Source organism: Scyliorhinus torazame, chromosome 2, assembly GCF_047496885.1.
Source record: "Scyliorhinus torazame isolate Kashiwa2021f chromosome 2, sScyTor2.1, whole genome shotgun sequence".
NCBI classification, from domain to species: Eukaryota; Metazoa; Chordata; class Chondrichthyes; order Carcharhiniformes; family Scyliorhinidae; genus Scyliorhinus; species Scyliorhinus torazame.
This window is the reverse complement of record NC_092708.1, coordinates 219,715,234-219,728,381: the sequence shown is the minus strand read 5'-3', so window position 1 is coordinate 219,728,381 and position 13,148 is coordinate 219,715,234. Positions and strand designations below refer to the sequence as shown.

General features: G+C 46.1%; 1 protein-coding gene across 2 annotated transcripts in view; it reads left to right on the top strand.

Moving 5' to 3' along the window:
* acadl (acyl-CoA dehydrogenase long chain) overlaps positions 1-6,294 on the top strand; it is a 206,833-nt gene extending 200,539 nt beyond the window's left edge. For both annotated transcript variants that reach the window (XM_072484136.1, XM_072484127.1), the window contains one exon: positions 5,640-6,294. In XM_072484136.1, the coding sequence (XP_072340237.1) occupies positions 5,640-5,730 (91 nt within the window). In that variant the 3' untranslated portion in view covers positions 5,731-6,294. The remainder of the gene's footprint in view (positions 1-5,639) is intronic.
* Positions 6,295-13,148: the final 6,854 nt, after the last annotated feature.

Genomic DNA, 13,148 nt, shown 5'->3' with positions numbered 1-13,148 from the left:
AACAAACAATCAACGGTAACAAATACAATGTCAATCCCCTGGCCAAACATCGCTTCATCACCATGCCCCAAACAACCCTCAACATTTTAAATACACACATCAACGATAAAGAATCAGGAATCCACCCTCACCCCATACATAGTCACCAACAACACATACACTCCAACCCCCCCCCCCACCCCACCCCCAATGTTCGATGTCATCCAATTCTTGAAAATGCATAAGAAACAAAGTCCATGAATTGTAGAACCTTTCCATCCTTCCCCTCAACTCGTACTTCACTTTCTCGAGTGTTTAAAACTTCAGGGGATCTACCTCCGCTACATCAGGGCACAGGGCGGAGAAGCTGACCTCCACATCAACAGGACCCGCCTTTGGGCGATCAACAAGGCGAAGGCTAAGACATCTGCCTGCGCCCCCGCTTCCTACCCCGGCTGATCCGATACCCCAAATATGACTTCAAGGGGACCCTTCGAAATTACCCTGAAGACCTCCCTCCAATACCCCTCCAGTTTTGGACAGGACCAAAGCAGATGGATGTGATTTATGGAACCTCCCCCACAGCGCTCATAAGCATCCTCTATCCCCTCAAAGAGTCGGCTCATCCCCGTTTTTGTGAGGTGTGCCCTATACACCACCTTAAGCTGTATCGGCTCCAACCTCATGCACAAAGTTGAAGCATTCACCCTGCGGAGCACCTCACACCACAACCCCTCCTCCATGCTCACCGCCAACTCTTCCTCCCACTTTGTCTTAATCCCCTCCAGCGATGCCTTATCTTCTCCCAGAATCACCCCATAAATCGCTGACACCACCACCCTCTCCACTCCCCCTGTCGTCAGCCACCTCTCCCAAGTGTGGGGGCCAGCGCACCAGAAAGCTCTGCCCCTCCTTCCTGGCAAAATCCCAGACCAGCATATACCTAAACATTTCCCCCTGCCCCAACCCATATTTTGCCCCCAACTCCTCCAGTCCCACAAACCGGCCCCCTAAAAAAAAATCCTTTAGTGCCCTAACTCCCCTCTCCGAAAACTCCCATCCCACTTCCCTGGCTCAAATCTATGATTCCCCCGAATTGGCATTTCCCCCGCCCACAACTAAAGTGCTGGTGCAACTGCCTCCAGATTTTCAATGTCGCTACTACCACTGGACTCCCTGAATATTTCCACGGGGCCATCGGGAGCAGCGCTGTTGCCAACACCCTCAGCCCCAACCCCCTGCACAAACTCTCCTCCGTTCTAACCCACCGGGAGTCCCCCCCCCCCCCCCCCCCCCCCCCCACGCCTCACCTTCTCCGCATTTGCCGCCCAGTAGTTATATAGTAAATTTGGGAGACCCAACCCCCCTGACTGCCATCCTCTCTGCAACAGCACCTTCCTAATCCGAGCCACCTTCACCACCGCCACCACCCCCATATAAACGAGGTAATCATCTTTTCAACTTCCTTAAAAATGCCTTAGGCAAGAAGATCGGCAAGCACTGAAAAATAAACAAAAAACGCAGCAACACATTAATTTTAATTGCCTGTACCCGACCTGCCAGCAACAGAGGAAGACCATTGCACCTTGCCAAATCTGCTTTCCCCCTCCCCACCAAATTAGTTATACTATACCTATAGAATGGGTAGCCCCCCCCTCCCCCCAACCCCCAGACGGGACATCACAAAATATTCACTTTTGTCTAAATTTAGCTTATACCCCGAAAAAGACCAAAACATCCGAAGCACTCCAATATACCACTCATCGATGCGCTCGGTTCCGATACATATAATAGCAAGTCGTCCGCATACAAAGAAACCCTATGCTTCATCCCCCACCCCCGCACGATCCCTCTCCACACCTCCGAACTCCTCAACGCGATGGCCAAAAGCACAAACAACAGGGGAGACATAGGGCGTCCCTGCCTGGTCCCGCGGTGCAGAGCAAAATACCCCAAATGTATGCAATTTTGCAGACACTTGCCCTCCACTCCCTGTACAGCAGTCTTGCCCAATCCCAAACCGCTCCAGAACCACCATCAAATACCCCCACTCCACCCGGTTAAACGCATTCTCGGCATCCAACGCAACTGCCACCTCTGTTTTCCTCCCCTCCGCCGGTGCCATAACACGTTCAATACTCCCCTAATGTTTGAAAAGAGGTGCTTCCCCTTCACAAACCCCATCTGATCTTCCCCTATCAACTTCGGGAGATACTCCTCCAACCTACCCACCAACACCTTCGCCAACACCTTTGTATCCACATTCAAGAGTGATATGGGCCTGGACGACCCACACTCTGTCGGATACTTATCCTTCTTGAGCAACACGGAGATCGATGCCTGCCCCAAAGTCTGTGGAAACTCCCCCTTCTCTATTGCCTCCTCAAACAATCCCACTATCAGCGGCGCCAATGTATCTCTAAATTTCTTGTAGTTCTCCATCAGAAACCCATCTGGCCCTGCTACCTTCCCCGACTGCATCCTCCCAATCACATCCTTTATCTCCTGCTCCACTATCGCCCCCTCCAATGTGGCCCTATCCTCCTCCCCCAACGTTGGGTATTCCAAATCATCCAGGAATTCCTGCATCTCCCGATTCCCCCCCCCAGTGGTTCCGACCTATACAACCTCTCATAAAACTCTTCAAACACCCTATTAATCTGGTCCGGAGCCACCACTAACTTCCCTGCCCTATCCCACACCTGAACAATTTCCCTCGTTGCCGCCTCCCTCTGAGGTTGGCCTGCCATATCCACTTCTCTCCATATCCGTAGACCGCTCCCCTCGCCTGCCTCAGTTGGCGCACCGCCTTCCTTGTGGACAGTGGATCAAAGCTCACCTGCAACTCCTTCCTCGTTTCCAACAGTGCTGGATCCCCCGTCTTCTGCCCCGGCATCTGCCCTGTCTACCTCAAACATCTCATCTATTACTCTTTGCCGCTCCACCGTCTCCTCCTTATCCACCTTTGCCTTAAATGAGATTACCTCCCCCCTCACCACCGCTTTCAGAGCTTCCCATACCACCGCCTGAGAAACCTCCTCCGTACAATTAAACCCCACGTACACCTCAATTACTTTCCCAATCTTATCACAAAACCCTCGGTCCCCCTACAGCCCCACATCTAATTTCTGCCCCGGCCTCTGCACTGCCCCCTTCTCCAACACCATATTCCCCCAATGCTTCGCATGATCCGATATCACAGTTGCCGAATATTCCGACCCCTTGATCCCAACCAACAGCACCTTTCCACCACAAAAGCGTCAATCCGCAAATAGACCTTAATAATAATAATAATCTTTTAATAATAATCAATAATCTTTTATTGTCACAAGCAGCCTTACATTAACACTGCAATGAAGTTACTGTGAAAAGCCCCTAGTCGCCACATTCCGGCGCTTGTTCCGGTACACGGAGAATTCAGAATGTCCAATTCACCTAATAACACATCTTTCGGGACTTCTGGAAGGAAACCCACACAAACACGGGCAGAACGTGCAGACTTCGCACAGTGACCACAAACATCTCAGCAAAATAAAACCGTTGCAACAAAGAATAACAATAAAAAACGTAACTTCTATAACAACGGGAAGTAAAAAATAACAATAGAGGTTAAAACATACATTTATATACTCTCCCAACTCCCCTTCCACAACAGCTCTTCAGTCCCATTCTTCATTTCTGTCCCAAGCCTTCTGCCCTCACAAACGCCTCCACCGCAGCCACCGTCTCGAAATAGAAATCTCTGGCTTGTTGGTCACCCTCAGCTTCACTCCAAACCGCACCCCACTGTTGTACAATGCCGTCTTCACCGCCGAAAGCCACTCAGTTCTTTGCCAGCTCCATTGTCAAGTCCTTGTAAATGCAAACACCAGCACCAGCCCACTGCATCTCCCGCTTCTGCTTTGCCTAGTTCAAAACCTTCTCCTTCATGTGGTACCTGTGGAAGCAGATGATCACTGCCCTTGGCTTAGGCCTCAGCGATCGCTGAGCCATGTCCCGTTCATACTGAGAGCGTTCATCTCCCTCTCCCATCAGTTCCGCCAACATCTTGGCGAAGTACTCCGTCGACTTTGAGCTCTCCACCCCCTTGGGCAGGCCCATAATCCTCAAATGTTGCCACCACGAGTGGTTCTCCAAGTAGTCTAGCTTTGCTCCCAGTCCCTTATTGGCCTCAACCACCCTCAGCAACTCATCCCCATCGAGGTGAGCTGATCGCTGTGCTGCGACATGGTCTCCTCCACTCCCTTCATCTTCTCGCCCTGCTTTCTCACCTCGGCCAATGTCTTCGCCACAGCCACCCTCACCGGGGCAATTGTCTCCTCCACTAACGTCTTCAAAGCCACCGCCGTCTCCTTTCTCAACACAGGGGAGGTAGATTTAGGACGGAGCGTAGGAGGAACTTCTTCACCCAAAGGGTTGTGAATCTCTGGAATTCCTTGCCCAGTGAAGCAGTTGAGGCTCCTTCTTTAAACGTTTTTAAGAAAAAGATAGATGCCTTTCTAAAGAATAAAGGGATTCGGGGATATGGTGTAAGGGCCGGAGAGTGGAGCTGAGTCCACAAAGATCAGCCATGATCTCATTGAATGGTGGAGCAGGCTCGAGGGGCCAGATGGCCTACTCCTGTTCCTAGTTCTTATGTTCTCCATATGTTTTGCGAACTGCTTCTCCAGCTCCAAGGATATCTCCTCAGTCATCTTCTCTGCCGTAAGCAGTGTGGCCCCAGCCTCCGCCACCTTGCCAGCTCCCGGGCTGGCCCTCTCACTCGGCGGTGAACCCTCACACCCTCCCTTCTTCACGGCTGGTTTCCTTAAATCTTTTGACATTTTTTGCCTTCTTTATATGTTCCGACACCCAATCATTCACAAATTGCCCCCGAACCAAACATTAAAACTCCTAAAAACACGGCTCAAGCAGGAGCCACTCAACATGCGACCTCTACATGCCGCCACCGGATTTCTTCAGTTCCATTTTTAACGTTACTATTGAATCAGCTGGCATTCATTACAGACCAGAACAGTTTGTTACATAAAATAAATTCTCATCTCCCCTTTTGCCAATTACGTTAAACTGTGTCCTCTGGAAACCATCCCTCCTGCCAATGGAAGCTGTTTTTTGTTATTTACCCTATCGGATCCCTTCCTAATTTTGATTGCTTCCATTAAATTGCTGCTTAACCGTCTCAATCCCAAGAAGAACACTTGCAGCTTCTCCAGTCTCTCCAAGTAAGGGGAATACCTCTTACCCTGATACCATTTTAAGTCCTTAGCATCACCATGTAATCACTCGTGTTGTGTGGATGTGAGTGACAGCTTGGTCTGATGTCCCTGACCCATGTACTTGAGAGCTACAACCCAGCAAAGTGCAGTTCCTCTAGAAGAGATAACAAAATAGCTGCCAAGTAATCATCTGCTAATCCACCTCATTTGGTACCAAAATGTGTTTTAAAGGTGAACTATGTGTAGATTCTGCCTACAGTGCAAATCCTAATCTGCATTTGAGAGTTCCACGGCGTTTTCAATAGGAGGGGAGAAAATGGACTAGACATCTTTTTTTTTTAAATTCTTAAATCAGAGAACTTGAAGGTGAACGATTACTTAGATCAGTGATTGTTGTACATTACAATTGCATGATATATCTTACATCAGCTTTTTTATTTCCAGGTCCTTTGTGGATTCCCGTGTTCAACCAATTTATGGTGGTACAAATGAAATAATGAAAGAGCTTATTGCTCGAGGAATTTTAAGTGACTGATAAAATGGTGTCAAAAGTACCTCTACAATCTGAAAAATTGTATTCATATACCTGATAAGTTAATCCAATGATGAAGGAAAATCTATATTAATTGCAGGGTATTTTAGAAATTAACTAAAGTATTGACGTAAGAAAACAATAGCTTTATTTTTCCAGTTTCACCTCGATATGCCTTGCATAGTATTTCAATGCAGAATCAATATTTTGTGCCTTAAATGTATCCTGTGTATTTCATTTTATTCAAGTGCTGTTTGTTGAATTGAGGGTTTTTGACGGTTTCAAGATGCAATTGCAAGATGTTCTGTTTTTGAAACCTATCCATGATCCATGTTTTATTGTTGAGGTAGGGAACCAACATACAATGTTTGTGTTTCTTTTCTGAATGAACAGTTAAGCAGCTAAACTAAATGAGCATCAATTTTGAAGAGCACCATTTTAACAATGTTCCATTGTTTTTTTTTCCTCAGTTTTGTTTCTTTCTGTGTGTATACTTTCGTTTTAAAGTGCTGATGGACATTATTCTGATCGAACTGTAACAAAATTAAACATGTATTCAGAATTTGAGATATATTGTTTACTTAAATTGTTTACATGCAGCATAATACTGATTTGGGGGATTAAATTACATAAAGGAGAATATTAAAGATGGCCATATAACCTATTAAGTTTCCATTAATATATGTTTATAAACACATTTAGCAAAAAACAATTCTTCAATAGTGTTCTGGATCCAAATTAAAATTCTGTTTCTCTACCAATAGGCAAGAAATTGGATCATTTAAACTGTACTCATTGAAAGTAATTTAATCAATTTAAATGCATGATTGATTTGCTCGGGGACTAACTCAATTGCTGTCTGGAAGAAGCAAAATGATTCATAAACTTCACCAAGAGATGATTTATTCTATTGATTTTATACCAACTGCAGAAGAAGATTATCTTTAAGTGATAGTGCTGTAATATAAGATGTTTTTAAAGTCTTTAGGCCTGCTGTACACATTGTATTAGCTGATGAGAAGTTTGTAACATTGCGGTTTGCTTAGCATCCTTGGTTGGAGGGGGGAATATCAGCCAGACTTGCCTATTGCATTTTGCTATGCAGTGACTCTCTGCCAGAAAATGATAGGTGTTAGACAAGGACAAGATTGAACTTGTTTATAATGGCCCTGTATAGTCGGAGAGCCTAGCTCATACTTTGAGTGCTCACTTGGGTGAGATACTGGAAGGCACACAGTACCCCTGCACCATCAAGAAAATTGATGAAGCAAAAATAAGTTGTTAGCCTATTTTTGGTAATGTAAATTTGTGTGTAAAAGGTTGATTTAAGGTAATTATTCCTGGTGAGATGAAAGCAGACTTGAGGATTAAAATTGTGGTATGAACTACAAACTTCTGGATTCTTTAGAGCTCTGCTGTCACAGAATAACAAACTTCAACACAAACGTATGTAACTGGCTGTTACAGTACTGAGGAGTCAAACCCAGAAAAAAATGCTTTTATTTAAACTCAGCCTCACTTAGCATGAATTTCATGAAACAAAATTCATTCCGCCAATTTAATATAACTGTTACATCTCGAGCATGAAAGAACAGAGTAAAGTTAAAATGGTTATTTATTATATGACTTTCTTGAACAGATTAGATCAGTTACAGTGTTCCTGTGTTTATGGTCTAAAACTGACTAAAGAATTAATGCCTATGTTGCAAGGGTCACCAAATGACTAACTTGAGTCTTTGTCTTGGTGGACTGAGCAAAAACAATTTCACAAAGGAGCTCTTAAATTCCAGTATCATTTTTGGCACTTGACCAATATCAGGAGCAAACCACATGGGAAATTGTGAGTGCAATCTGCAACTTCCTCAATGTCCTTGTACAACAATATCCCAATGCTACTGGGGTACTTCAGTTTCACTGTTTAATTTATAGTTAATAGACTGTTCGGCAGCAGGGACCACTGTCATATAGAAGGATGGTCATTGTCTTGTAACTTTTTTATCTTAATACGGGATGTTTAATGCCTCTTTCCTCCCCCCCCCCCCCCCCCCCCCCCCAAACACCACACACATACACACACACTTTTCTGGGCTCAACACATTTGTTTGTTCCCGCTTTACTAAATTACTTGGCAGTTATACCCAGCATTTCTTTCTTCTCTCAAGCCCCTCTGATATTCCATTCCTAACCCATTATGTCTTCTGATTTAAAGACCCATTGATACTTCAATTTCCTTGGTTTGCTGTGAAGGGAAAAGTTTATTGTATGTTTTGATCCCCATAATAATAATAATCGCTTATTGTCACAAGTAGGCTTCAATGAAGTTACTGTGAAAAGCCTCTAGTCGCCACATTCTGGCACCTGCTTGGGGAGGCCAGTACGGGAATTGAACCCGCGCTACTGCCTTGTTCTGCAATACAAGCCAGCTGTTTAGCCCACTGTTCTCAACCAACCAACCCATATTGACCAATCATTGGAGTTGCAATGTATTTATTTTTAATCACTGAAGGAATAACATTTCATCTTTTAAGACTTTCACTGTAACACCAGAAAAATGCACCACGGCTAAACATTATTTTTGAAGGCAACTTATGCTTTAAATCACAGAACAGAATATTTTACTTCCAGCACAACTGAAAAAGCACATGTCACAGGTATGCTTTAAACTGCCCTTTAAGCACATGTGAATGTACAAATGAGGAGCAGGAGTAGGCCCTTCAGCCCCTTAATCTGATTGTGGCCTCAACTCCACATTCCATCTGCCCCCAATAATTTTTGACTCCTATGTTAGTCAAGAATTTATCTACATCTTCCTTGAAAATATTCATCGACCCTGCCTCCAGGCTCTCTGTGACAGAGCGTTCCAAAGACTCAGGACACCCTTAGAAAAAAAAAACTTCTCATCTGTCTTAAATGGGAGACCCTTCAATAAAATCACCTCATAATCTTCTGAATTCCAATGGATACAGGCCCAACCTTTCCTCAGAAGATAATGCCCCTACCTCTTTTCTGAGGTATCAGTAAAGTGAAGCAACTCAAATTTTCCCAGAATTAATCAAAATTACTTCTTAGCTACTGAGGATTCAATTCTGATCATTTCCCAACTTGGAAACATTTAACTCCAGAAAAGTGTTTCATGTTCTGAGTTTTCCTGCCGACTTTTTCTCTAGCTAGAGCTAGGCAAATCTTCCAGCCTCGTTTTAACTCTCCTCGAATTTGGTCTTTCCAATCTCAGTGTGAGCTTCCAACCACATTGCTGTGCAGTGACCACAGTGTCTTGCTAACTATAGCTGCTCGCCCTTTCCCAGATCCAGGCAGGCTAATCAGACTGTGATATTCAGTGATGTTATAAGAAAGTCCTGTAACGCGATGTCACAGTGGCTTCCTCTGTACTCTTCCCTTCTCAAAGCCCATTACAACGGCAACATGAATCACATGGGCCTTGTATACAGGTAGAAATGCAAAGACCTTGAGATCTCAACCCTCTTTTATCTTGGAATTAATGGATAGTTTAAAGCATAACTGTTTACAACTGGACATCCTCAACAATTTCCTGGGATTTTGGACTCCATCTTCTCAGGAACACAAATCTGCTCTTGGAGCCACATTTCCCCCTTTTCACCTTCAAAGACATTCAAACCCCTCATATTCCAATCAGCCTTTCTACCAGATTATTTCAAAGGAAAGGTTTTGGGGGAGGGGGCCTCAATGAGAACCACATGGTATAGTTATTCCTATTGTGAAGTAAAACAATCTGTTCTAGCAATCAAACCATCCAGGCTTGCTGTCAGACAGACATCAGAACAGGTCACATGACTTCATTTTACCCTAAATTAAATACAGACGCAAGACAGAACAATTTTAACCTCATAATTATAACATGTAATCTTGTGGAGGAATGCATACTTGGAATGTGATTTGAGATAACACACATTAATTCAGTCTTTGCTGCACATTTGGAACACTACCCATCAACAACAATGTTATTAAATTTTGAATGTTAGAAATGGAAGTAAAAATTGTTCAATTTGATAAATCTAAATCTAGTTATCACAACTTAAATGCATGTTGAATCTATAATTTTGCACCACAGAGCAATTTCCACAATGAAAAGACCATTTATAATTATGTCTCTAAAATTGTGAAATGAACTGAACTGTAAAAGTTTACAATAAAGCAAAACTTTTAAGTTTTAAAATCACAGAGGATCTTTATTGTTGACTGATCATTTGATAATATAACTATTATTAAATTTCATTCATGCGGTTTAGGTACTTTTTTTCTCAATTATATTGCTTCAAATACATGATTTTAAAAATCCGCAGAACTGTTAAATGAGTCTATGAAGTCACCCTGAAATAGGAGTTTACTATTTTAAAAGGTTAGTCATTTGTAAATACTTGACAGGTATGCATCAATATTTAGTTTGTATAAAAGTTCAAAACTTTTAGTTTGAGATTATTGTATATCCGTTAAGAATTACATTTGACAAATACATGAATAGGATAGGAATAGAGGGATACGGACCCAGGAAGTGTAAACGATTTTAGTTTAGATGGGCAGCATGGTCGGCACAGGCTTGGAGAGCCGAAGGGCCTGTTCCTGTGCTGTACTTTTCTTTGTTCTTTGTACATTTTTAAAGCACCATATCATGCGTCTCAAATGTTGAAGTGCTTCACATTTGGAGTGTAGAATATTGTTGTGCAGGCAAATTTCCACACACAGCAACTGAGCAAATGTTTTCAGGAAGGCATCAATGCTCCTTAGGCAGCACCTTCCAAACCCATGACTGCTACCATCCAAAAGGACAAGATCAGATACATGGGAACCCCACCACCTCGACGTTCCGCAACAAGTCACTCACCATCCTGACTTGGAAATATATCGTTGTTCCTTCACTGTCACAGAGTCAAAATCCTGGAATTCCCTCCCTAACAGCACTGTGTGTACACCTATGCCTCAGGGACTGCAGCAGCTCAACAAGGCAGCTCACCACCACCTTCACAAAGGCACCTAAGGATGGGCAATAATTGCTGGCCTAGCCAGCGGCGCCCACATCCCGTAAATGAACAAAAAAAACATAATGCTGGAAATACTCAGAAGAGATGTCATAATCTCTGGAGAAGGAAACAATTAGCATTTCAGATCAATGACCTATCTCACCTGAACTGGTATGTATTTACTATGGAACTATGTATTTACATTGTGTATTTATGTATGCCCTATGCTTTTTTTCATGTATTGAATGATCTGTCTGAACTGTATGCAGAACAATATTTTCCACTATACCTCTGTACACGTGACAATAAACAAATCCAATCCAATGACCACTGAATCTGCTTTTTCATGGAATGTGTCAAGAATACTCCCTGCTTTTCTTAAACATCCCATTTGACATGCACGTAAATCTGGATGGGGTAGATAAGGACATAATTTTAGCATACTATTCAAAGGATTACACCATTAATCATAGCACTGGAATGTTAATCTAGATTTTGTGCTCGAGTCCTGGATTTGAAGTAAGATTTTTCAAGTGTAATGGTGTGTGAATTCTTCAAACTTTTGTCCAAACTCTGAAAATGCCCAGTGGTACATTTTGCTTTCTTGCGATCTTGAATCATGGGCGAAATTCTCCGTTATCGGTGGAAAGTCCGCCGATCGGCGCAAAAAACGGCGCAAATCCGACTTGCGTCACGTCAGAAAAATGGGTCGATAGTCTCCGGCCCGAAATGGGCTAGCAGCGACGTAACGGGATCCGCGCTTGCGCAGTGGATCACGCCGTGCAGCGTCATACGCGCCGCACGGCGTGACGGCTCATAAGGCCGCGCTGCTCCCCCCACCCGACCGGAACACCCGACCGCAACACCCGACTGGATGGCTGGCCGCCGCTCAGCCACGAGGTTCGAGTCACGCGATGTGGAGGCGCTCCTGGACGCGGTGGAGCAGAGGAGGGACGCCCTGTATCCCGGGCACGGCCGCAGAGTTGCCCCACGCCACAGCCGGCGTCTGTGGAGGGAAGTGGCAGAGGCCGTCACCGCTGTGGCCCTGACACCACGGACAGGCACCCAGTGCCACAAGAAGGTGAACGACCTCGTAGGAGCAGGCAGGGTGAGCCTCCCCATATCCCCCCTCCCCCATATCCCCCCTCCCCCATATCCCCCCTCCCCCATATCCCCCTCCCCCATATCCCCCTCCCCCATATCCCCCCTCCCCCATATCCCCAAGTGAATCCAGCCCTAACCTTAACCTCTGCAATGCACGCGCAACCGATGGCGTGCATTCATATACCTGCCTAACAGTGTTGCCTTTTACCCCTGCCACCCCCCCCCCCACAGGAGAAGCGCGCACACAACAATAGGGAGCATGTGAGGACTGGAGGAGGCCCCGCTGATGAGAGGCCACTGACCGAACACGAGGAAAGGGCCCTGGAACTGGCTGACGGACCTGAGGACCGGGAGGTTGCTGATGCAGAGGTCGGGGGCGTAGTAGCAAGTGAGCCACCGACAGCCCGTCCCCATATCCCCCCTCCCCTATATCCCCCTCCCCCGTATCACCTGATCACTGCCTGATGTCTAACCATGCATGCTTCATTGTGTATCGCAGGACCAAACGTCCAGGCACCCATCCCCGCAGATGCAGACTGCCCGCAGGATGCCCCTCGGAGGCCACGGGAGACGGAGAGACCCGGACCCCCCAGCATGCGACACCCGCAGGATGCCCCTCGGAGACCACAGGAGACGGAGAGACCCGCACCCTCCAGCATGCGACGCCCGCAGGATGCCCATCGCACACCACGGGAGACGGAGAGACCTGGAGCAACAGGGAGACGACACCCCCGTCATGTGCGGGAGCGACCACCCAGCGATGAGGGGGCAGCCACAGGCCCCCGTCACATCCGAGCCAGGACACTACTACGGGCTTGGAGGGCCGAAGGGCCTGTTCCTGTGCTGTACATTTCTTTGTTCTTTGTTCTTTGTACCCAGGACACCACTACCCAGGACACCACTACCCAGGACACCACTACCCGGGACAGCAGTACCCGGGTCACACTACCCAGGAAGACGAAATACCAGACAGTGACTCAGAGTGGATGGGTGGAGACGAACCCCCACCCCAAAGTGCCATGGACTCAGAGTGGGACGAAGAGCACGACACAACGCCACTGCTGTCACCAACACCCTCCACCATCGCAGAAACACTCACCTCGGTTGGGCACTTTAGTGATGAGGCGTCTGGTACACTCACTGGTGCGCACAACACAGCCGTCCCGGTACAGCAGGTGGAGGTAGGAGCAGCAGAGGGGCCGGGCGGTCGGAGGGCAGCCCAGCCCAAGCGAACATCTGCCGCCCAGATGGATCCCGGGTTCCTGGAGTTACCACACCCACACAGAGATCCGATGCAACCACCGACCCGGAGACAAGCGA